This window comes from Sturnira hondurensis, unplaced genomic scaffold (genome assembly GCF_014824575.4).
Source record: "Sturnira hondurensis isolate 20B ecotype Veracruz unplaced genomic scaffold, ASM1482457v3 Scaffold0014436, whole genome shotgun sequence".
In the NCBI taxonomy this organism is placed as follows: domain Eukaryota; kingdom Metazoa; phylum Chordata; class Mammalia; order Chiroptera; family Phyllostomidae; genus Sturnira; species Sturnira hondurensis.
Window position 1 is genome coordinate 2,564,746 of NW_028087067.1, and position 25,067 is coordinate 2,589,812.

General features: G+C 55.0%; 1 protein-coding gene across 3 annotated transcripts; it reads left to right on the forward strand.

Annotated features, from left to right (window-relative positions):
• Positions 1 to 1,186: 1,186 nt before the first annotated feature.
• ERICH1 (glutamate rich 1) lies at positions 1,187 to 22,849 on the forward strand. 3 transcript variants are annotated; one of them, XM_037063385.1, is made up of 7 exons: positions 1,200 to 1,297; positions 2,026 to 2,037; positions 9,993 to 10,124; positions 15,302 to 15,457; positions 20,295 to 20,729; positions 21,711 to 21,902; positions 22,425 to 22,849. In XM_037063385.1, the coding sequence occupies exons 1-7, from the start codon at positions 1,276 to 1,278 to the stop codon at positions 22,592 to 22,594; spliced, it is 1,119 nt and encodes a 372-aa protein (XP_036919280.1). In that variant the 5' UTR covers positions 1,200 to 1,275; the 3' UTR covers positions 22,595 to 22,849. The 3 variants fall into 3 exon arrangements, with proteins under 3 accessions (XP_036919281.1, XP_036919282.1, XP_036919280.1); XM_037063386.1 differs by lacking the exon at positions 2,026 to 2,037 and having other exon boundaries at positions 1,187 to 1,297; positions 15,299 to 15,457; XM_037063387.1 differs by lacking the exon at positions 2,026 to 2,037 and having other exon boundaries at positions 1,187 to 1,297.
• The last annotated feature ends 2,218 nt before the right edge of the window (positions 22,850 to 25,067 follow it).

Sequence of the window (25,067 nt, forward strand, 5' to 3'; positions counted from 1 at the left end):
CCACTGCTTCACTGATGTCTATACATCACCTCACAGGTAACACACCTAACACAGCACACACCATCCCCAGTGATGACCCTCCGGGGCTTGGCTGTCCTCAGTGAAACACCAGCCAACAAACCTGGGGCCACTGTGAACCTCTCCTCTGTCACAGCCCACACTTGGTCAATCAGAAATCTCTTTTGCTTTCTCTTTGAATACATCCAAAATCCAACCATCTCTTCCCCTCAACTGCCCATGGTGGCCAGACACCAAGGCCCTTCTTACTTCAGCAGACCCAGCGGGTCTCCGTGTGTCCGCCACCAAAACCTACTCTCCACACGGGGGCGCAGGGGACTCCTTTCAGGTGTCAGGAAATTCTGGTTGGTTCAAAGCCAGCCCCGATTCCCATCTCGCCCACTGGAAAACATAAAGCTGATCACTGTCCAGGGACTGGCCCCAGCACTAAGGTCTGCCTCCTATTGGCCCACGTCTGTCACTGTCACCATCCCCTTGTCCATAACTGTGCTCGGCTTACGGTGGCCTCTGCGCTGCTCCCTAGACGCCATCACCCAGGGATGTGGGGGGCACTTGCTGTACCCTGCCTCGAGCATGGCTCAAATTCCCCTCTCTGAGGCTTTCTGACCACTCCATCGCGCCACTTGGGCCCCCTTTCTCCCCAAGCTCCGGTATCCCTGAGACATGCCGTCCATCTCACTGCATACTGTCGCCCCTGCGCCCACGGAGACCCCCGGCATCCAGACACAGGCGCTCACAAATGCGCTACCCGAAACGTGGGCCCGGGGAAGAGGGCAAACACGAAGGCCGGTCCAGAGAGGACGGCCGGATCGCAAAGGGCGCAATGGTCGGAGGCGCTGCCCAGAAGCGCACGCAGGAGGAGGGCCTGAACGCGGACGCCGGCTCCCGCGGGTCCCCTAAGCCCCACTGTCCCCGGAGCCTTGGGACGCCGACCGGGTGGACGCCGAGCAGACGCCGCCCACGGCCTCCGCGCCCAACCCACTCTCCCACCCCGCGCCGGGATGACTCTCTCCGCTGACCCCTGTTGCTGCTGAACCCTCAGCAGCCGGACCGCAACCCACTCGGGACTGAAGGCCCCCAGAGGCCACGGATTTCCCAGAGCCAATCCGAAACCGCAGCGCCCCTGATAGACCTCAGCAGCAGAGACCCTGGATCCGGATTGGGCACGCCTGTTGTCGTGGGCGGGTCTACAAGGACGGATGCGGAAGCCGCAGGCAGGACTGCGCCCCGGAAGGGGTCGAGGGTCGTCGGATCCGCATGGCGGCGGCGCGGAGGCAGGGTATGCTTGACTGGGCAGCGGGGCACTCAGGGAACCGGGGGGACTAGGGAGCCGCCTACTCAGATAAAGCCTTCGGCGCAAGTCCCCGTCCCGACCCCCGGCCGCTGGCCGGACGAGGGTGCCCCTAGTCCCTAGGTACGTCCGGAGCCCGCAAGCGCCGCCCTGTGTGTCCAGGGGTCTCGGGCAGGGCCTCTGGGCTGTGGGACCCCCAACGCGGCGAGCCCCTTCCGGAGGAAATACGGGGTTTGCGGACGCTCCCGACAGCGATGCGAGGGCTGACCGATTGACCCCGCCACCTTAAACGAAACAGCATCAGCCTCACTGCGCCTCAGTGTGTTTATCTGTACGGTGGAGGGAATGCTGTTGACTTGCAGCTTTGTAGATTGCAGGGCCTTCACGGGTGTTTATTAAATGACAGTATTTTAACCAGGGCCAGAGGCAGGGCGTTATGCGTTTCATCGGTTAACTTGGCGGTGCCTTAGTATGGAATAGTCAGAGGCAGGGAACTCGGTTCCTGCATAAAGCCCTTTAATATTCCTGGGTGACTTCTGGGTTGTGCAGCACAGAGTTGTTAGCCAGAGCCACCAGCCGATGTGTGACACCCTGGGACTGACTTATTTTGTAACAGGGACCCAGCTCCCATTTTACCCATCCCCCACCCCTCAGTACTTGGAGACACCAGTCTCCCCTGTCTCCATCAGTTTAGGCTTTTTGTTGTTTTGTTTCAGAGTCCACTGTAGGTGAGATCACATGTGTCTGTCTTCCTCTGACTTGTTTCATTCAGCACAGTGCCCTCTAGGTCAATCCCTGTTGTTCAAACCGCAAGATTTCCTTTTCATGGCTGAGTAATAGCCCCCTGTGTGCACGTGCCACATTTTCTTTACCCACCTGCCCACCCATGCCCGTAGAAGCTGCTTCCATACATCGGCTATTGTGTAAAGCTGCAGCGAAGAGGGGGTGTGGATAGCTTTCTGGGTCAGTGTTTTTCACTCAGATGGATACCCAGAAGTGGGGTTGCTGGGTCCTATGGTAGCTCTACTTCTAGAATTCTGAGGAGCATCCATGCTGCTTTCACCAGGGGCTGCACCACTTACCTTCCCACCAGCAGGGCACAGGGCTGCCGTTTCTCCACGTCCTCACCAGCACTGGTTGGTTGTCTTTCAGTGACGGCTATCCTGACAGGTGTGAGATGACATCTCACTGAGCGAGCAGTGCACTGTCCTGGTGGTGAGTGACGGGAACTCTCCACCTGGGTCTCTTCTTTAGGAGACAGTCTGTTCAGGTCCTCTGTCCATTTTTTTAATCGGTCTGTTTTTTGCTGTTGAATTGTCTGAGTTCTTTCTGCGTTTTGGACATGAATCCCTTATCAGATGTATGGTTGGCAGATACTCCCTCATGTTGGACAGGTTGCTTTTCATCTTGTTGCTGGTTTCCTTCGCTGTGCAGAAGCCTTTTAGTTTCATGTGGCCCCACTGGCTTATTTTTGCTTTTGTTGGTTGTGCCTTAGTTGTGAAATCCAAAAAATTATTGTCAAGACTGATGTCAGGGAGCTTTTTTGTGTGTTTTCTTCTAGTTTTATGTTTTCAGGTGTGTTTCTTACGTTACTTGGAATAGTTCTGGCCATGATGGTTTTCTCCTCTGCATTTAAACGGAGGATTGTGGTTTTGCCCTTTGAAATGAAAAGCTGAAAGCTGAGTGGCAACTGTAGTTAAGCATTTGCTTAAAACAAGAAAAGGAAACTAATTGGTTGGCAAGGCAGAATATGGGGAAAGTGAGGCAGTTTCCACTATGTGGCTTCCTTCCTGTAGAAGCGCCCTGCAGGTGCGCTCCTGCCGCCCCGGGTGTCACTGAGTCTGGGCTGTTGTTTGTCTGGTCGGGTGTCATTCCCCAGGGTGGCCATGGCTGATGCCAGTGACAGCCCCCTACCTGTCTGTCCCACTGTCAGCCACTGACAGGCCATCTCCGGGGTCTTCATGCTCACTGACACACCCCCCTCTGCTCTCCTGCATGGTGATGGGGGTTCCCTGTGCTTGGTGCCAAGTCTCCCTGTTTCTCTAACACCGTCCTTGTGCTGGAAGTGACTATGTCACCTGGAACACAAACAGTCTGCTTTCCAAAACCTTTGTCAGTCCCCGAAAGATGAACAGAACCTGTTCCTCCCGCACTCAGTCAGGACACACTTTCCCTGGAAACTGTCTCTCTGATGGAAGTGTGACAGAGTGTGAGGGGAACAAGGCAGTTTGAGGACATTGTATTTGGTGGGGGGAGGCAGTTACTAAATCCTGAAACTGCTGGCTGTCAGCGGGAACAGAGCAGTAGTGTTGTGTGTCCCCTCCTGTTAACAGGACCTGGCAGGGCCCTCTGCTGGGACCCGGAGCCCTGAGCCACTCGGGGGTGGTTTGGAGCTGGGAGAGGTTTGAGTCCTGAGCTGTTGGAGCTCCCCCAGCTCCAGCCCTCGCACGTCAGTGACTTGGAGTGCGTGTTGCCATTAGGGGAACGTGTGGCAGGTGGCGAGAACAGTGGCCTGGGGCCTTCCTCCATCTTCCTCACGGTCTAGCTGCTGTTCCAGACCCAGGGCCGTCTGTGCGTCTGTGGAAGGGAAGCGAGTGTGAAGGGGACACAGAAGACTCTCTTCACACTTGTCCTGCAGCTCAGGACCTGAGCTCTGCTGGCCTCAGGACAGCTGGGTGGTGCTGGGGGGGCTGCAGGATGGCCTAAAGGCCTCAGCTCTGGGCATTCCGGGCCGTTCCCTTGGGCCAGGGGAGTGTGTGCATTTGGAAAAGACTTAGCCCGTCCGAAAGCGCATGGTTTGCAGGGGTCAGGCAGTCAGCCCCCCGTAACACAGCTCCTGGGGTCATGGGAGAGCGGCAGACTTTGCAGCCACTGTCCTTGAGTACAAAGTGAATTTCTTCTTTTGAAATGCGCTCTGTTTCACGTGGAAAAGTGTATCACTGGTTCTGGAGGGTGTGTCTTGGGCCAGACCTCAGGAACCTCTGGGAGGTAACTGAACTGAATCCAGGAGGGCCCCTGTTCTCAGAGTATACTGGGGAAAATTTGACAGCTCTCGGGCTCAGTCAGGTGGGCCCTGGGCTGGTGCTGGCTTGGAAGAGGGGGCGGAGCTGAAGGAACCTGCCCTCCAGGGACAGTGCTGGGTAGGTAAAGGGTGGCTGGCCTGTCCCCCTGCTGTCGAGTCCTGTCAGATCCCCTCTGGCAAAGTGCTGGCCCTCGGTAAGCATGCAGCCACCCGTGGAGTCAGTGACCCAACGCAGTGTCTGCCACCCTATCGTGGGCCTCCCGTCCTGTCCGGACTCCTGTTAGCGATGCTCGTCCGTTGGAGAAAGCCACCCTGCTCCCTGCTGCTGAGGCTGTGTCCAGCCGTCCCTCTCAGAGGCCATTCAGGGGCACTCACAGGATGGGCAGGACTTGAGTCCCAGGGTTGTCTGGGGAGCCGTCCCCCCCATGGGCCCTGGGACGGCGGCTCACGAGAGCATGTGGTCACTGCCGTCACCCATCGCTGCTGCAGCTCCTTTGTTCCTGGGGCTGGTGGTAGACAGGGTCACTGCACAGATGCCAGCCCAGTGTGCCCCACCTGTGGGCTGATCCCATGACTTATTTTTAATTGTAAGATTTCTCACCCAGAGGGAGATGGTGACGAGCCTCTGGTTGCAAGGGTTAAATGACACCACTCCTCTCACTGCAGACCGAGGTGATAGAGGCCTGGACCCGTCTGCACCAGGCACGGGGCACGCTGGGGACCAGGTGCTGTGTGCAGATGGTCCATTTGCCTTTTAGTAACTTGTTCCTGCCAGCCGCCAGGCTGGGCCTTCCCAGGGCACCATCCCAGGAGCTGGGGGTGTGGCAGCGAGGAAGAGGGCAGCCAAGCCCTCTAGTCCTCCAGGACCCTTGGGTAACCTCAGATGGTCAGTGGGCCTCCATCCCAGCTGTCTGGGCAGCCCTGATCTCCTTAGGCCCAGCACCTGAGGCCTGGAGGTCAACGTGGCACGCCCCTTACCCTGGGCTTCCTGGGGTAGCCACCAGCACGCATGGTCCCCAAGCAACAGTGGTGGGACAGAGTCTCTGGGTGTCTGCCTGTGCGTGTGTCTTGGCAGTATGTGTGTATCTGTCTCTCTATGTGTGTGTCTGTCTCTGTGTGTGAGTACACGTGTGTGTGTGTGTGTGTGTGTGTGTGTGTGTGACTAGTTAATGATACAGTAAATGCTCCTCAGGAGCCCTACAAGGAAAAGCTTTGGACAAAGTTCAGAGTATTTTTTAATGTTGATGGTTGCGGAGAAAATGAGTGTTAGTGGATTTCTGCTCCTTCCATGGGGACACCACACCAGGTGGGCTGTGTTGTAGGGTTTTAATTGTGTCCCTTTGAGCACTGTTTTCCTTCTAATGAATGTTTCAGAAAGTTGGCCAACTGTTGCTTAAATCTTAGCTAATTATTTTTCCACTTATAATTCTATTATGAAACCCATTAAGAAGCTATCATTACTGAATTACGTGCTATTCTAAACTCCATTTCCATGAACTGGTGTGGTGCTATTAACTTCTTCCTTTACTCCTACGTTACCGGCAAAGGTTCAGCACTGTGCTCATTAAAGGGAGTTGTTTTTGACAGAGCTGTGGAGGGGCTGGCGGGTATTCAGCAGGCATTTAAATACGAAAAGAGAATACTCAGAATGCTGGATTCTAAGGAATACAGTAACCCTGAAAAGACTTGAATTTGAAGTCGCTGTTAAAACAAGGTGCATGGCCCTGGTCAGTGTGACTCAGTGGGTCGGGTGTTGACCCACAAGGCGAATGTCCCCTGTGCCCCAGGTTGATCCCGGTCGGGTCGTGTGCCTGGGTTGCAGGCTGGGTCCCTGGCTGAAGCACGCAGGAGAGGCAGCCGATCAATATTTATCAGTCGCATGGATGTTCCTCCATCCCTTCTGCTCTCTCTAAAAATAAAATCTTTACAACAAGCAAGCCAGCAAAACAGGGAGCTCAGAGGCCAGGCCTGAGGTGGGGAGCGCTGGGCCGGTACCAGCCGAGATGGGTTCTCTGTCTTCTCTAAACCGCAGGCAGTTGGGGGAGGGTGGTTGCTCAGGGCAGGTTCGGAAGGGTTCACTTTCACTGTGCAATTGGTTATGGTGGAGGTGTGTGCCAATGTCCACTTCGGGTCTTATTTTCAGGAGTGTTTTTCCTTTTTAATGTGATTTCAAAAATGCCAGCCAAACTCCTGTTTTGCCTTTTAGATGATGTCCCCTCCCCATTCGCGAGTTCGCTCGCCGGGCCCTCTGAACGGTAGGCAGTGTGCCTGCTGGTCCTGCGTAGCTCTCTTTGCACAGGAAACACGACAGTCCGTGGCCGTGGCCTCTGTCATCACACGTGTCCTGTGGGCGCGTGGCATCCTGCCCACCGTGGGCATCGCCTTGAGGCCCAGTTTCCGAACTACGTCCATCCTCATGTCCCCGCCTTAGTTCTGCCTGCACTCCCTCCCCCGAGAGCCTCGTGCTTCCCCAGAGACAGTGGTTCACGTGCCGAGGACAGAGCCACAAAGGAACGAAGTCCGTCCCCGCCACGTCCAGCCAAGGCTCTCTCGAGGGGCCATGTCTGTGACAAGGAAAGTCGTGTGGCTTGTCCTCATTGCAGATCGGGAATGTTGTGTGCACAGGTGTGGGGGGCAGGGCACACTGCTTTGTGTCCAAGTGAACTTTTTTAAGAAAGAGAAGAATGTTCATGACTTGATGGGGTGACTTACTCAGTGGTCTCAAAGGCGCTTATTTTTCTTCCACATATTTTTCATTTTCCTTTGCTTTTTTCAGAGTGAACATTACAGAAGAAAAATATCCTATTTCCATTTCTCTTTCTGCAAGAACCTTTTCAGGTGGCGTGCACCTGACTGAGCTGGAGGGGGTGGCCTGTTCTCACCTGGTAGGTTCCCTCTGTCTCGCCAGGAGCTTGTTGGGCATGTTACCCCAGCAAACAGATGGAACGAACTCTCTCTCAGACTAAATCTCCCAATTGTTAGATTTTCCATCAAGGAACTGCACTGAATAAGCACTTACGATTGAACAGCCTCTTCACCAGCCGTCAAGCTTTCTATTTCTTTTTGAGGTTATATATTTGCAGTTTTTTCTAGGTGTCTAACTTCTAAAGAACACTTTACTGAAATGTTATTTTTATCTGGCTGTTTCTCTAAAGTCGAAACAGCACGTGCAGGCAGCCCTCTCTGAAACCATTTCAAAGTGACCTGTCTCTCCTATGGCCAGCAGGTGTGATCTCCGCTGTTTTTCCTCCTTCCCCGCTGGCCATTCACAGTCTGAGCTCTCTGCCTGTGCTTGCGGTGGCCAGCTGCTGCTTGGCAGTAAACGTCCGTCCCCGCTCTTGTCTTTCCTGGTGATCGCTTTTTGACAGATGCCAGAGCGCTAGGTTGAAACGTGCCCTCACTACTGGGAAGTGACAGGGAGCTTCAGGGCAGGGCTGCGTGCCGGGCGACTCACCACGGAGCCGTGGGCACCCTGGTGGCTTGCAGACTTGCCGCCCAGCTCCCCAGCTTTGTTTTGTGCCTGAGCCCTTAGGAGATTAAGCACAAAAGGGACTTTCCATCTCTGATTGCTGCAGTCGGTGCGCACGCACACACACCCTTCAGAGGGCACCTTTCCACAAGCCAGAAACGACGTGAGCTTTGTCAAAGTGATGCCTCCCTGGGCCCAGCACCCTGAACAACTCGTCTTCGTTTCTGTCCACTTTGGACTGGAACCAGGGAGCACACCCACCCGGCTGAGCGCCTGCTGGTTTGCAGAGTGAAGTCTGTTTGTAGGGGACGGCTGTGCGGTTGGCAGGGGGCTCGCCTAGTTCCTCACTCTGGGGCTGCAGGCAGCAGCAGGGCCGTCAGTGGCTGTACAAGGAACGTTTGTTCCAGAGCAGCTGATGGTTTCTGTCTCAACTGTCCAGTCCTCGTAGCGGTGGGAGGCTCCACGTGCCTGCACCCGTGCTTGCGGCCCCTCGGCCCCTGGGAATCCGAGGCTGCTGCTTGTGTGCCAGCTTAGCACTGAATGCTTGTCTTGTTTCGGGGGCAGTTGTTCAGGTGTTAAGTGCAAGTGGTCAGCATTGCACAGAGTCTCATTCCCCACTGTATGTCTACTCTATGGTCTCAGATACAATGGGAAGTGAAAGTCACCAGTGAACTTTCCAGCAGGATCAGTTGGTACAAAGTCACAATTGTTTTAATTTACTTGTTATACATTGATCTTTTAACACAGACTTTTAAAAATGAAAATCACATCCTTTTTTAAAAAAGTCTTTCAGAGAGGAGGGTTAGGGAGGGAGGGAGAGAGAGGGGGAGAGGAATGCCAGTCGGTCGTCTCTTGCACACACCCCGACCAGGACCAAACCCGAAGCCTAGGCGTGGCCTTGAGCAGGGTAGGGGTACACCACCACCCTTGCCTTGCAGGACAGCACCCCTCCCACTGAGCCACAGGGGCCAGGGCGAAGTCTTACTCTTTTTAGAAAAGACTTTGTGTTTCAAACTGTGGCAACTGAAAGAGGTCTGCATGTTTATCAGCAAAGTAACTACCTGGTGAGCCTGGCACTGCTCCTGATGCCAAAGCAGCCCCAAGCCTGGCACTCCCCAAGAGGTGGGCTGCCTACCATGGAGGACCCACCCTGAAGGGGACTGGCACAGAGTGGGGTGGAGCAAGGGGACAGAGCTTGAGGACCCGGCTGGTATGTGGGGGCAGGGCTAGGGCTGGGCCACAGCCAGCGAGGCCCTGACAAGGAGATGGGCACACTGGCAGGGGCTTGGGGGTGCAGTGGGTCAGGCTGGAGTACCAGGTGCTGAGGGGCCTGGGGTGTCTGCCATTGGAAATGGAGTCCAAACTCAAGCCACAGGAGATGCCCCAGAACACGCACTTCCGGGAGGGTCCAGGCGGGAGCTGGGCACTGCTCTCCCAGAGTGCAGGTGGTCTGTGCGTCTGCCGCCCCTGTCTGTGTAGGTGGCCTGCCAGGCGGAGGCCCATACTGCAGACCTGCCATAACTCTGAGTCAGTGCCGTCCGACTCCGGACTGTCCCCTGGGAGAGGGGACAGCTCTTTCCCAGGAGCAGAGATCTGGTCTTGTTTGTGTAAGTGACCCTGGGAGAATGGCTGGACCAGCAGGTGACTAACCTGTGTCTTGGGAGCTGGGTTTCCTGTTGTCAGGTCACCTCTGGCGGCGGTGTTCACTGCACAACATGTTGAACCCCACTCATCGCTTTCCCCAGGGAGAGCCCCAGGACCTGGGGCCCAGCCAGCCAGGGACAGGGACAGAGAGGTTAGGGCAGCCCTGCCTGGAGAGTTTGGCCCAGGAGGGCCCTCTGCCTCCAGAACTGGTGGGCTTGCTGGGCTTGTCCACGTGGGAGAGCTTGGGCTGGTCAGAGATGGGCACCTGAGGACTGGAATTGCCTCCAGAGCCCCCGTCAGGTCTGGGAGTCCAGCTCTGGGGCTGCCTCCACCTCTGCACGCAGTGGGGCGACCCAGCCCCCGTACCAGGGAGGTGGCCAGGGACCTCTGGGGACAGTGTTGGGGGTCCTGTCAGGACAGTTGCTTTGCTTTCTGATGTTAACATTAGAATAGGTCTTTGGTATAAATAGACTGTATGCGATTTAAATAAAACTGCCTTAAGTAATTCCTTCTCTCTCTCTCTCCTTTGTCAATCGGTTTCATCTTAGTGTTTGTTGAAAAAGTACTGAAGAGGCTCTTCCCTTGTGAGCCACGTGACCAGGAAGAGCGAGTGCTGCCGCCTGCTGCCCCCGAAGCCCCTCCTGAGAAAGCGAGGTGCAGGTGCGTCCCCCCAGTGGCAGGTAAGGGCTGTGGGTAATGGAGTCCCAGCCGCACAGCTGGTTCCATCGCTGCTGTGGGTTGCTGCTGACCAGTCAGGTCGGTAAAAGCAAGAGCACCTGGACCAGTCCTAAGGGACAAGTGACCACTGTTGGCTGGGATTTTCCTTTCCAAAGAATAGGCCTGCTCGGCCACGTTGTGTCTCCCAGAATCCGTGTGTCCACGTCCTGGTCCCCGAGGCCCTGAGGAGCCAGTGTTTAGAAACAGGCGTCCATGGAAGATGAGGTTAAATGAGGCCATTGGGTGGGTCCTGATCCGGCAGGACCGGCGTCCCTGTAAGAAGAGGGGTCAGGACACAGACGCACACACAGCGGACGGCTCTGAGCACACGGGGCGGGGACCGCAGTACCACAGGTCTGCACATCAGGCACTGTTCGGGGGGTGGGGGGGTGGGGAGGAGGCAGCTGTCCATTCCCAGGAGTAGCTGGTCCCTGGTGTTCTCAGAACCTTTCTGAAGCCTCGTTCTTGGCCATTTTGGAGGTTTTGTGTTTAGGGTCCATGTGTGCTTTCTTCTCTCTTCCAACTTGATGGCTTTAATCGGTGACAAGGCTGGTGGGGGACAAAGTGGGGGGACATCGAAGCTCCTGCGTGATCTCGCGTCATCACGCCTCTGCTGAGGCCAGGGCTGCATCTACAGACTCCAGGCCAGGTCCCCCTGGGAGACAAGGAACTGACCACTGTCCTCCTTCGAGGTAGACAGACCATTCCGCCTCGGTCTCACACGGCCTCTTGCCTAGAGTGAGGGACTTTTCACGTTTTACATCACTGTTTAAAAGTAACGCTTCTCTTCCTAAATGCGGTCAAGAGACAGCTCTTCACACTGCTACTCCTAGTCCCCCCGGCTTCTTTCCACAGGTGCTGATGGCTAGTGAGAAGTTTCACGTCAGTTTGGGAGGCGTTTCATGTTAAATGGCTGCGCCCATTCAGATTCTCACAACCACTTACGCTTCTTTAAACATGTCCCTGGTCCCAGGTGTTGTTCGTAGGTGTTTGTCAGGTGCTGCATCCCCTGTGCATTCGTGAGTCAGAAATCACAGCGCTGACCTGACATTGATCTCAGGAGGTTCTGGCGAGATTCAGAGTGCGTTTGATCAGGGAGACGCCTGGCATGAGGGATTGAGAGTGGCGCCTCACCCTCTGTGCTGGGTGTGGGGGTGCCCCACAGGCCCCCTGCCAGCCTGGGCTGTGACTGGACAGCAAGGGACCTTGCTGCTGGCCGGAGCCACGTGCTCTTGGGCAAAATGCCCGCGGTCGGCTCTGCAGAGCAGTTGGAACGCCATTGTCCGGTGCAGGGTCACAGGGGCCAGGTGACAGAAGGGGTCACTGCAGCCCCAGGACAGGGGGCAACGCCCCGAGAGGCCAGGCACAGGGTGCGGCCACCGCCCCTTCCTCAGCATCCAGTGCCGAACGAGGTCTTGGACCCCACCCTGTTGCACACAAGTCGGGCTCCCGGGCAGTCGAGGCTGGGACCCACGTGAATTCAACCTGGCTCCCCGCCCACAGTTCTCGTATCTGAGCAGCACTGGGTAGCAGGCTCAGCCCCTCGGTCAGGAGGGGTGTCCTGAGTCCTGTTCCCATGTTCCCCACATCCTTCTCAAAGTCCCTGCCTCTGAGAGGCTGTGCGGTGTGTCAGTGTTGTGGGGGCCCATGTCAAAGGTCTCCCAGCCCATGAGGGTTAGTAACAGCCATCGGTGGAGATGTGGGGAAATGTGAGCAGCACAGTGCCCTGGGGACCGTCTGACAGCCCCTCAGACGCCAGCCCTGTTGCCGTGCACCCGCAGCCCCGGTCCTCAGCCTCTCGGCACAGAGGACCGGTGACCACAGGAGCTTCCGCACACATGTCCCTGGGCAGAAGGGGAGAACCAGCCACGTGTCCCTGTGGTGCGTGGGCGGCAGGCTCTGCCACATCTGTGTGCTGGATCCGCCGATGAGTGTTGCAGCGTGGAGTGACCACCAGGGGCGACAAGGACCGTGGCCGTTGTGGGTGTGTGTGTGTCGATGTGGTGTGATCCGCAGCTCTGTGAGCAGCCGTGAGTCACACACTTCAGACAGACCACCTTATGCGTGGAACTTACATCTCAGCCGAGCTGTTGAAAGGGAAAAATCATTTGGCCATGGGTGTTTCTAGACGCTCGTTCTCGCCCACTGACCTGTGTCTGTCTTTCTGCCACATCATTCTAATGACGGTGGCTTCGTAGGAAGTTCTGGCTCTGGGAGAGTGAGTCTTCCCCTTCGGCTCTTTTTTGAGGTTATTTTGGCTCCTCGAGGTCCTGTGCAGTCACATGGGAGAGCTGAGACCAGGCTGTCCCTTTCTGCAGAAACAAACGAGTGAGTAAAGCAGCCAGCATTTGGATCCAACCTGCCCTGAATCTGTGCGGCTCTGGGCAGTGTTGCCGTCCTACCAGCATTAAGTTGTCCACTTGTGAGTTCAAGACACAGTCCCACTTACTTGTCATCTGTGATTTCTTTCAATGAGTTACAGTTTGGAGGCTGTCGGTTTTACACTTGACTGCGTTTTACTCTGTGTGAGGCCGTTGTAGATGGCATTGCTTGTGTGTGTGTGTGTGTGTGTGTGTGTGTGTGCGTGCGCGCGCGCAGAGGGCTCAGTGCTAGTGCATGGAAGTGCACGGAAACCCTTTGACCCTGGACAAGGCGAGGCTTCTGCAATATGGGAAAACAGACTTCTGCTTATTGACCTATGCCCTGCAACCGGGCCTCACATTGCTCTAGCAGGTTTGGGGGGGATTCTTCAGGGTTTTCTGAAGAATGATTAAGATCCTGTCGCCTGTGAGTAGAGATATTTTGCTTCTTCCTGTCTGATCAGGGTGCCTTTGGTGTCTCATTTTTCTTGACAAGTTGCCCCTGACAGAACTCCCTTGTGACAGGGGTGTCTGGTCTCATTGCTTGTCATGAGGAAACGTCCAGTCCCTGTCCACTGAGGGCAGTGCCCCCTGACCGTAGGTTTTTGTTCACCTTCCTTGTCACGCTGAACTTCCCTTCTACTCCTCACTCATGTTTTTTTTTTTCTTCATGAAAGAGCAACATGCCTGGGAAATTTTGAAGGAAAAGCATTATAGTTTATTTGTAGGTGAAAAAAGAGATATCTGGGCCAGAAGCAAAATGAGGAAATCACAGTTAAATAGACAAAGGGAAACCTTGTGAAGCCATGGTGCCCCACGGCTGCCGCTGCTCAGTCAAGTCCCCTCGGTCCTTTGCTCGCTGCCACCTGAGCCAGGAACAAGAATCTGCCTCGTGACAAGGGAGCTGCCAACACAGCACAGCCCTCCTACCCAGGGAGGGGAGAGGACCTGCAGCTGGAGGGACGCTGCTCCCGTGGGCACACTGAGGCCCAGGGGACCTGGTGCCTTCTCTCCATGATGTCTCGTTAGGACAAGACCCAGAACAGCCTCAGAAGTCAGCCTGCAGCTCCCTAACGGATGTTCTCAGCCAATGGCAGGCGAGCTTTTCCCACCGCAAGACTTGTCTCTGCAGACCCTGAGCTCGTCTTGAGAACAGAGGGAGCAACGCATTTCTAACCTCCACGCAGCTTTCTTGTTGAGAAAGATCAATCTCATTAAAAGCTTCCAAACATCATTCTGAAAAATGATCAAAAGGTCGATGCTCCCCCCAGGGGAGCTCTGTGTGGGGCCTGTGCCCAGCCCCCACACGCTCCCCCATTCCAGCAGGGAGGCTGTAATTAGCCACCTGTGGTAGGTCAGACTTAAGTTGAGAAGTAGACCACCATGTGCATCTTAGCTTCAAAGAGGGAAACATACCTAGTTTTCCAGTTACAGTTGACAGTCAGTGTTCCTGTGTCAGTTTCAGGTGCACAGTGTGGTGGTCAGACTCCGTAAAGTGCTCTCTCAATACTCCTGGCACCCGCCTGACCCCGCCCACAGACACCACAGCGTTCTCCACGACATTCCCCGGCTGCACTTACTTCCCCGAGACTGTTTTGTTTTGTAACGAAGCGAACTGTATCGATTACAGAAGAATTTGAAGACGTTTCAAGGTTTTTACAATTTAAATGTCCTGAAACCAAATGTCTGCACAGGAATTAGTGATTTTGTACCATCCTTTTTTTTTTTAAGACTTCTTTTATCTGTGAAAGATCAGGGCATCCACTTGTGTTTGCCAATTCTGAGTGAAATGTGACAGTTGAGAGGGTTGGTCCTTCCTGGTGTCGAATGTGGGAGAAGCAGGGAGAGGGCAAGCCCCTCCCACCAGCAGTAGCTCCCAGGGGCATGTTGGAAGAGGCCTGAGTGGGCAAGTGTGCAAAGTTACCTATAGCACGGCGGTTGCAGCAACTGTTTCTCATGTGGAAATTTGGAATCAACCCCTATGTGTAAATTTTAGGACATTGGTTGTTATTTGCCAATTTCATGGATTATTGTAGCCATTAAAAGACGATGGCCCTGGCTGGGTGGCTTAGTTGGAAGGAGTGGCAGGTTGGATCCCGGTCAGGGATCCCCACACCCAGGCTGCGGGTTCAGTCCCCAGTCAGGGCGCAAACAGGAGGCAACCACTCTGAGCTTTTCACATCCATGCCCCTCCCTCCCTCCTTCCCTCCCTCTGTCTCTAAAATCAATAAACATAGCTTATTGTTTATTGATTAAAATCCAGTGGGGTTTTTTAAAAAAGACTGTAGATTTAAATGTATCTTAATATGTTGTTTTACCCTAACATTCACCTTTGAGTGATATTATCTGTGTAACATACAAATGTGTATGTAATGTGCACGTGTTTCATACTAAACCACGTGAGCACGACCCCAGTAAGACACATGTGCACACAGGTTGTTAGCACACCGGGAGAGAAGCATCCAGATCTGCCACCGAAACATTCGTGCTCATGTTGTGATGGGGGGCGGGGAGGAGTTTAATTTTCTCCCTCCTACTCATTAGGCAGTTATATTTTTGTGTTATGTTACAAAACCCTAGAAGTTTACATGGTAAGTCACTTAATGTGAATTTAAATAATCACAGGCCGCTCCTGTTTCCTGGTTGCGCGTGGAGCTGCCCAGCCCTGAGGTCCGTTGCGCTGAGCTGACTGGTGCCCCGTCCAGCGAATGTGGCGCAGGTGAGGGTCCCAGGACACCACGGTGCTGACTGCTCCCTGTTGTGCCCGTTTCGTCCAGCAGGTGGCGGCACCGAGGCCCCGCCCGGTCGGCGACTCTACACCGCTGCTCTGCCTCCCGAGGGCTATGTCCCCGCCCCCGTGCCCCAGGAGCCCTCCGAAGGCTCAGGTTCCGAGAGCACCTGCGAGAGCACCTTCGGCATCGAGGAGGATGCTGGAGGTAAGAAAGCCGGCCTAGAGGGCAGAGCAGGCCCCTGTGCAGCCATGTGTGGTGGGGGTGGTGTGTGGCCCTGTTCAGGCCTGCAGGTGGAGTGTGATTTTGGTCGCAGAGACGGCCGGTGTTAAATGCATCCAGATGGCAACAGTACTGGCCTTGGGTTAGAACTGTTTCCTTCATTTTCCAATGTTTTCGGAATATTGTGGAATGGCCTATCAGTTTTCTAATCATGGAAATCACTTACTTCGCATGTCTGTTACAGAAAAATGAAATCACTTTATTTGCTTTGTTGACTGGTGCTTTGGTCACACATTAAGTATCTACCTTGAAAAATGAGATGGTAGTGATTTGGTTTTAATTCATTATTTCAAAACTTCCTTTAGAGGAATATGAATTTTAAATTAAAGCTGTACCCAGATGATTTCTACCTAGCATGTAAAGTGAGACGTTAATTGGGATATTAAGAAAATGGGGTTTTCTAGCACATTGACCTTTCTGACTTCCCGATCAGCGGGTCAGGCACTGTGAGACCAAACATGGGGCGGCGCGGAGCGATGCTAGGAGTCTTCAGAGCGCGAGCACAGACAAACAGACCAGCGCAGGCTTGGGCTGATTTCATGAGGAGCTGTGGCCCCAGCCCTCTCCACAGCTCCCTCCACGCACGTGGAGAAAATGAGCCGGGATCTCTTGCATGCTGCCCCTGGGCTCTGCTGAGAGGGCTGCTGCTGCAGGACATGTGTCTGTCCGTCCGGCTGCTCTGTGGGGACCGAGCTGGAGCGCCATCCTCGTGGAAAGTGGGACAGTGACAGTGCCGGCGGACAGCGGTCCCTCTCACAGACAGTGCAGGCCCCCTGTCCTGGGGCCCAGGCCCGCCTTCCCCAGAGAGCAGCTGGGGGGCAGCTTGGTCTGGGTGAGAGTGGAGAGATGTCTCTAAACAGTAGCGAAAAGGGGAATTGAATAATTAGAACCCGTTCCATTTAAATTGCCATGGGAACCTGGCAGAGGTAGGGGTAACTTTTATTTATAACTTTGACTATACAACATTATTACAAGTTACATTTTTATAAGCTGTTTGTTAGACAAAGCCTTTATGTTAATTTATTTCCTCCAGGTTCATGAGAGCAGCCACGCTGAGAGCCTTCCGTGGGGTGTCTTCTTTTCCAGGGCCATGCCCAGGGAGGCGGGCTGGTGCCCGTGGGGCCCGTCCCTGTCTCTCCAGGCAGAGCTCTGACAGCTCTGCAGAGACGGGCTCCGCTCAGACCTGGGCTTTCTGTCCTGACATCTGAGTTCCACCACAGCCCTGCTGCCTCCTGCCCTGGCCCATGTGCTTTGCCTGTATTCCTGTGGCCTTTGTGTTTAGGTCACCCAGAGTCGTTAAAATCGAGTCCTTTTGTGGAAGCTGCCGTCGTCATTTTAACAGCGGGCACCCCCTGAAGCAGGGAGTGACTTCGTGGCTCTCGGACGCATGTGCTCCAGTGGATCTGTGTGGGTTAGACACCCGTCCCTTTGGGCACGGACAGACCTAGGCCTTGGTTCCAAGCAGGCGACTTTAGACGCTATGGCTGCTGGCTGCGCTGGAGAAGCCTGGTCTACGGTCGCTGAGGCTTTCGGGAGCATCATCAGGAGCATCTTAGGGCAGCGCCGCTCATACGACCAGTCAGGTGTGGTTTTCATCACTTGCGGCCCAGCCCAGGTCAGGCCCTGGGTGGACACTCACTCTAGTCTGCTGACTGGGGATAGTCCCTGCAGGGCGCACTGGCTCAGGGTGTGACGAGGTCAGGGTGACTGTGCAGTCTCTCATTTTTATCCTGCTGGTTTACTGACATGACACTTAAAACATTACACATGTGCAAGGGTCTCCCTCCTCAGGGGATGAGTCAGGGTGGCTGATGGCCCCCTGCTGTGTCCTGTTCTCGGTCTCCAAGACCCCAGTGCGTGAACATGAGCAGTGAAGGCATGTTTCTCAATGCACGTGAGCCGAGGTGATGTGGGGCTAATGCCAGCATCCAGCCTTCTGGACGGCATGTGGGCCAGTGTCCAGGTGACAGGGTGAGTGTGGCTCTCGTGCTCACCGCCTGCGCACAGGTGGCTGTCAGGGCAGCAAGCTCTGGGCTCAAAACCGGGGCCAGCACTTTAACTCAGTGCCCTCTTGACCGCTAAGGGGCCACACAGGACAAGGCCAACACAGGTTTATAGTTGTCCATGTGGAAAATGATACAGTAATTCATAAATAACAATACAAGAATAAGTCTGAGTTTCGCACGTTTGGCCAGCCTGTGGGTTCTCAGGTCACTTGGATTTAAAAGCTACACAAGCTACATTGTGTCCTGACACTGAAGCGCTGGGGCCAATTCGGCTATGTCCGGCTGTCACAGCCCTGCTCCTCCTGCTCTCGAGATGTCACCGCTTGAGGTCAAAGAGAGAGCATCCGTTCTTTGAAGGCAGAGTCCTTACTCCACACTTGATCGGGCCTCCCGGCCCCAGTGGCCGCTGCCGCCGGGGCTCTCAGTGAGAAGGTTCTGTCCTTAGCACTGACCCTGCGCCCACTGTGCCTTGGTCTGCGTTTCATCTTCGGGCCAAACCAAACCCATCACCCCTTCTCCCAGGCCTGGCTCCCTGCTGGCTGTCCCAGGGCCTGGACAGACATACTTCTGTCGACAGACCATCATCTCTACAGGTCTCACCTTGCTAAATGTGCCTGATTGAGACTTGTTAGCACAGAATGCCCTGAATTTTAGGCAAAGAGTACCAGGGGTGTCCAACCTTTCAGTACCTCAGAGCCACACATTAAATGCATTGGTATACACAATCACAAAAAAGCCTCATAATGTTTAAAGTAAATTTACAATTTTGTGATGGGCTGAATTCATAGCCATCCTGGGCCGAAGGTTGGACATCTAGATTATAAGCATCTGGTATTGTTATTTTAACTCCTGGCCCTATATACATGACTCAGGTCAAGATTAAATGCAAGTTACTCCCTGTTACTTAGCACCTAGATCTCATGGGTGCTGAGGGCAATCATCTCGTTTGTAGCCTTAGCATTGATTCACAATAACACTCTTGTCTCTTTAAAACATTAGCTTGTTCCCAGGTGGTGTGGCACAGCTGCGCAGCCAGAGGAGCTGGAGCGGGTGGCTGTTTTGGTGTCTCCACAACAGCACCTCATCGGGGCGTGGGTGCCAAACAGCGATGGAGAGGGTTTTGACAAACAGTGGTTATTTTTAAAATTAGCGTGTGTGAAAGGAAAGGTATGTTTTGGGGATGGCAGCTCTTCAGGTTTGAAATAGTCAAACCTCTGGTTCCCCCATGCAAGTGTCCCACAGCTTTTCTCCAGCTCGGGGGTCAGGCAGGTTCTGGCTGCTGGAGCCGTGGGCTGGACTGCATGGCAGGCACCGCCCGTGCCCCAGGCCAGACCACAGACGAGGACGTGTGGGAGGCTCAGCACTTGGCCACGTCACCCGACAGAGCAGGGCCCTTTCACGAACAGAACACAGTCCTGAACTAGAGATTTCAGAGGTGTTTCCACCACGCTGTCTCCTCTGCACTTGCTGGGCTGTTCCGGCCACGCGTGGCTCACTCCGTCCGAGGGCACCAGGCTGCCGTGTTGGGACAGAAACATCCGTCTGCAGTTGGTCCTGTTGGCGGCTTTTCTCTCATTGCTGCCAGACCCTTAGGAGAGGACGTGGAGGCCTTGGGCGGGGCCTCCACATCGGCCCTGTATGTGGGGGGCCTTGGGGACATCTGGGGTTCTGGTTTGCTGTCAAGAGTGGCTGCTGCGTCCTATCAACATGGGTCAGGCCAGGCAATAATTGCAGAGGACAGGGACCAGCCCACTCAGCTCCAGGTTGTGAGAGGTGCCTGAGCTCAGGACAGGACCCAAAAAACAGCATGCTGTTTAACACATGGGTCTCACCTGGACTCTGGGTGAGGAGGCAGCATCGTTTCCACCTTGCAGATGATGAGGCTGAGACTTAGGGCTACATCTTGTGTTAATGCTACAACCAGCTATTGTTCTGGGGTAGGTCAGCCATAGGAACTGTCACTGGTGCCAGCCCAACACCAACAGGAGTCCCCACTGTTGGGGTACAGCGCAGAAAGAAACTTCACTGAGTGCAAACAGCTCAGTGGGGACAGCGTCAGCAGCATGGCTTCAGCCAGGGAAACACAGTCTTCAGTGCAGACAGAATTCAGCTCCCAGAGCCCCAACAGAGTTGGCTTGTAAGGACAGAAGTCCCGGTCCCTGGTCCCTGATTGGTCCGTTCTCATGCAAATGAGGGCTCCAAATCCTTGCGGTTTGGCCGGCCCAAAGGGTACTGTTCTGATTGGCCAGAATAGAGCCATTCTGATGGCTGGAGCTGCACAGCTCTGATTGGATAGGGAAAGCCTCAATCCTACTGATGGAAGTAGGATTCCAGGTGCTCCTTTATAAGGGCTGCTCAGAAGACCAACAGTGGGGGGGTGGGCAGTTAAGGGTAGGCAGCTCGCCGGGGTGCAATTTGTGTGAGGTGCCTGGGCAGAGGTGGCTACTAGTCTCTGTTTCTGTTTCATTTTGTTTCAGTTGGAGCCCAATTAGGTGGTTTTTCCTCTGGGTTCACAATCTGTACCTCCTTTTTCTTTTTAAGAATAAGGAAGCTGCTAATTTTATTGTAAGTCTCAGAATCCTTGGTAGTGTAATTGTTTGGAATACATTGTGAATCACTGTATTCTTCCAAAATCCCTTTTCTACTAAAATGACAAGACCCTAATGGGAAAGTGTGTTTAGGTTAATATGTTTGCCGTGGGCTGCTGTGCAAACAGTGCACAGAAAATGGTTGTACTAGCACTTTTGCTTTTATAGATCAGGAGCCTCGTGATCAACCAAAGAGAAGAAGAAGAAGAAAGCATAAAACAAAGAAAACATTTAAAAACCCCAACAACGTTCATGTAGAACAAGCAGAAATGGAGAGACCGCAGACTTTCCCACAGGAAACACTGCAGCCACAGCACACTGGTGGCCCCACAATCAGCAAAAATAAGAAAAGGAAACTGAAAAAGAAACAACAAGTGAAAAGGAAGAAAGCAGCCGGCTTACTCACAAAAGCCTCCGGCATCAGCTTCCTGTACGAGCCCAGGGAGGACAGCTGCGAGCTGGGCGACAAGGGCAAGGGTGACGCAGGGGACCTGGAGGACACGGGGGACACAGAAGCCAAGGGAGCTGACCCGGGCATCCAGGGGAAGGCAGACGGCATCCTCGATTTTTTGAAGTCCACACAAGAAATGTATCTTTACGATGGTATGATTTTTCCTGTTTTTCTTTTGAATAGTAGCATTTACTTATTTAGGAATAGAAACAAATATGGTATAATATTTAAGTGTTTAAAATATAAAACATTAAGTATTCATTATTCAATAGGAACTATTCACTTTGAGGCAAAAATGAGAGTGTTTAGCTTCCTCTCACCAGGCTCTGACCGGCAGTAGCTCAGGCTGCGGCAGCCGCCTTGCCCTCACTGCCCCGGGCAGGCTGTGGTCGGCTGTGTTTCTAAAGAAAAGGTGGGCGCCGATCGGGGGCTCTGCTGGGCCCGGGCTTAGACCGCAGGGTCTGACTTCATCTCGAGTGCGACAGGGGAGACCAGGACCACGGGAGTTTCACTGTTCGGTGGCATCTGTTAGAGGACAATGCAACAGGAGTCCTAGCCCTGGACATGTAGCAATCCACTGAGAACAACAGTTGGGACGGAGGAGGATTAGGCCCAAGGCACGTGGGCCACGGCAGCGCAGGTGGGAGGGAGACACGGCAAGAGCACCACACCTGTGCCTGTGGTCCCCGCAGGCGAGGATGCTGGTTAAGGAGTGGGACTTGGCCGTGTTTCACAGCCGACCAAGGCCACAAAGTCACATTGAACAAGTCCCGTGACCTCCATGCAGGGCTAATGTGGCGAACACCAGCCCCCCTCCCACAGCTCTGTGGTCGGTGGTGGGGACGGTGGCACGTGTCCTCGATACGGTGCTCACTGCCTCCGGGTTCCCTTGCTGCTGAGAGTGGCCTGAGCGCAGTCTGCAGAGCTCAGTGTCCCTGTCCTGTGTGTCCACCCAGGGGGTCCAGTCACATGAGCAGACGCCAGGTGCCCGTTGTTCATGAGCAGAGTCGTGCTCAGGCTGCCTCTTGTGGAGGCTCCTTACGTCCCTACCACAGCACCGGAGGGACACTGGGCGGGTCCTCAGTCCATGGGATCAGAGATGAAGTCGCATCTGCAGGGCCCTCTCTGTGCAGGTGTCTCCCAGGACCCAGACCCGGCCTTCCTGGGGGCTGCCGAGGAGCTGTTCACGGGCCTGGAGGCTCGCAGCATGTCCGCCGCTGACCTGCTGGGCCTGGAGCAACTGAAGGCGCTGCTGCTCCTGCAGGATCCGGAGAGGCTGCAGCACGCCCTGCAGGTGTTCTCAGAGCACTGCGCTATGCCGCCAGGTACAAGCTGCCAAGGGGCGGGAACTACTGCGCCGCTCCGCCAGGAGTGCAGACACCTGCAGCTGCAGGAGTGTCCGTGGTGGAGCAGAAACGCCCACACCCAGCGCTGCGAACTTGGGGCTGCCACCTCCTAGCACCGTTTCCTTAGTTTAAAGGGGAGTTCCCGGGGCCGGGCCTCCTGAGGCCAGGGAGTGCCGCGCTATCCCAGCACCAGCTCCGGAGCTAGAGTTCAGTCCGCCTCTGGCCAGCGAGCTCCTGCTTCATGTCAGTCTGTGTGTGGTGTTCTGTGAGCTCGGACGCCAGGCTTGTCCCGTTGTGCAGTGGCCCTGAGCCTGGGGGCTCACGCCCAAGCAGATGAAACAGCAGGAGTCCGCCCCTCTGTCTGCCCCATGGCGTGGAGGCCCCCGTCACCCACCGTAGCATTTTAGTCAGTGTTCCCTTTTCTCAGAATTGACCTCAGGCCCAAAGATTACACCTGCCAGGTGAGTAACGATTTTCCTTTTGTTCTGTTTTGTTCTGCAGACCAGGCCGGCGTGGTCTCTGCTCTCTTTAATTACTGGGCTACACACATGTTCCCTGAGCGCAGCCAGGAGGGGAGCCGGGCCCCCTGGCTCCCGGGATCCGGGGCCCAGCAGGGAGCCATGGGCAGCCCTGGGGGCCCGGCTGGGCACCTAGAGGGTGGCACCCCCTGAACCGTCCTCATGCCCCACATGGCCCGCTGTGTCACTTGGCCTGTGTGTGGGGACCAGGTTGTCCCAGGCTTCACGGGGCAAGCGGAGATGAAACGGAGTTTGCACTTTTTAAAAACTGTTGTCTGCAATGACTAGTCAGTGGTTCTATTTTTCTAATTCCTGTAAAATTTGAAAATCTACATTCTGTTACGCTGAATAAACTGTATAGTTTGAAGCTGTTGCATATTTTTGTAAAGTTTTGAGCCACCTTGTACCCAAAAGTCTCTTTTGGTGGATGCTCTGTGGTTGTTGAGACACAGCAATTTGAGTCCTTTGAGGCCAGTTCTTCTCCCTTACCCACCTGGAGAAGGACATCGGGGAGGCTCTGCCCCAGTCACGGAGCGGCCGCCCAAGGGCAGGGCTGCCCTCGCCAGTTCAGTGATGATGTGTCTCCCCCAGACCATGTGTGGAGTGCGTGTGGGAGGCCCTGGGACGTGTCCATGGGGATGGCCAGTGCCAGGAGCCAGGTCCCGTGCACACCAGTGACACCGGAGCACACGCTGTGTGTCGGGCTGGCGCAGACTTGCATCTCATTGAAAATAAACAGGAGGCTGAGCCAGGCTTGAGTTCGATGACAGTTGGGCCTGAACTCCAGCGGCCTGAGAGGCTGAGATATGGCCCTCCTGCCAGAGCAAGGGGTGTGTGGCCCTTTTGTCCCTGTGTCCCCTGTGCTCAGCCCATCCGTTTGGGCAGAGACAGAGGTGCCGTGAGCACAGGACATAAGCCAGCACTGGGCTGCGAGGGTGGCACAGCCCCCCAGCATCCTGCCATGACTCAGAGACCACTCTGAGTGCAGGGTGGCCCTGCAACCCTGCCAGAAAGGTCTGCAAGCTTTGGGCCCAGTGACTCTGGGGCCTTCGTTCCCTCCCAGAGCCTCCCGGGTGCATGTCCCATGTGACGGGAAGGGGCCCTCATCTGTCTTCCGTCACAGGACCTGGGAGCACAGAGGGACTTTCTCCACTGCACACACCAGAGGCTGTTCCAGGCTCTCCTTGTGGCTTTTCCTGCAGGGGAACTGACAGGTGGGACCGGGCACCGGGCCCTCGACCGAGACGCTGTGGACGGAGGCTCGTAACTAGTGGGTAGAGGGGACCAGGCCTCCCAGGTCCTGGGTGGCTACTAACCCGCAGGGTAAAGCAGGGCTGTTTTCACCAACAAGGACAGCTTGGCCGGAGGCCACCTCCCACTGTCCTCCTGCACAGCAGCCTCAGGCAGCCCCCAGAAGTGTCCCCGCCACCAGCACCAGGCTGCCTGCTCATGTGTGGGGTGTCTGACACCTGGGTCCTCAGACCTGTAGGTGGGCAGAGCAGGTGTTCCCATGCGGCCCAGCCACCTGGGCACAGGTGGCACTGCACAGACCAGAGTTGGTGCTTCGTGGAGGGTGTCGTAGAAAACGCTTTTCTGAGACACGGGAACTAAGACCTGTTCGGGACACGTGCCAGTGACCTGGCTACCGTCGCACACTCGCAGTGGTTCTATCACTGACTCTCGCTTCCACACACTGCGTTCTCCCCGGGAACGTCTGACTGGCCACTGCTCTGTGGAGGTGGACCCACAGGACTGAGACCAGCTTCCACACTCCTGAACACTGTACCCCCCACCTAGACAGGGGCACCCCCACACCTGCATGGCATGGCATCTCCAAGGGGTGCCTCTCGTGCACTCTTGCCAAAAGTGCAATCATCCATATGAGCTTTTCTGTGTTCTCATTTAACTGGGAGTTTACCAGGGCAAACGCGACCCCCACAGTCAGCAGTCGTAGGTGGAGGATTCGGTGTGGAGACACAGGGACAGGGGGACACGCTCACTGTGACGCGGCAGGAACCAGGGAAGCCCTTTCAGGGGAGGCAGCGTTTGGCATGAGCCTGAGGAGGCACAGCAGCCATCCCTGGGCAGACAGAATGAAAACAAGCGCTGACAATGTGATTAGATTAGAATTCAAATCATCTCTGAAAGCAGGTCTTGTCATGTGGAACAGAGAGACCTTTGAAGAGATGCTTTAGGGTACAGCTATTAACCTTTCCAAGCTAATTACAGCCGGCAGAGCTACAAATGCGTGTAAATATACCCGCTTTGCATCAGTTTTCTCCAAGATTACTACTTCTAGGGATTTCCTTTTTTTTCTTCATTTTGAAAGTGCTGCCCTCTTAACACTGTTTCTATGTAGCCACTAGGGGGCTTCCTAAACAGCGGATCGTAGCCAGGCACACCGATCGCTCCTCTGACGTTACTAATTACAAACAGGCTCAGGCCCAGCCCCCGCAGGCAGCCCCCCAGGTAACAGGAGGAGCAGCGGCAGAGGGAGCCAGAGGGAGCGGTGCTGCCACGTCGCCCTGGAAGCAGCCGGTGTGCCCAGGCACTCTGGACAGCAGGCCAGTCCAGTGCTGATGGCCGGCGACCCCGGAGCAGGGTCCCCGGGGCCTTAGGTGCACAC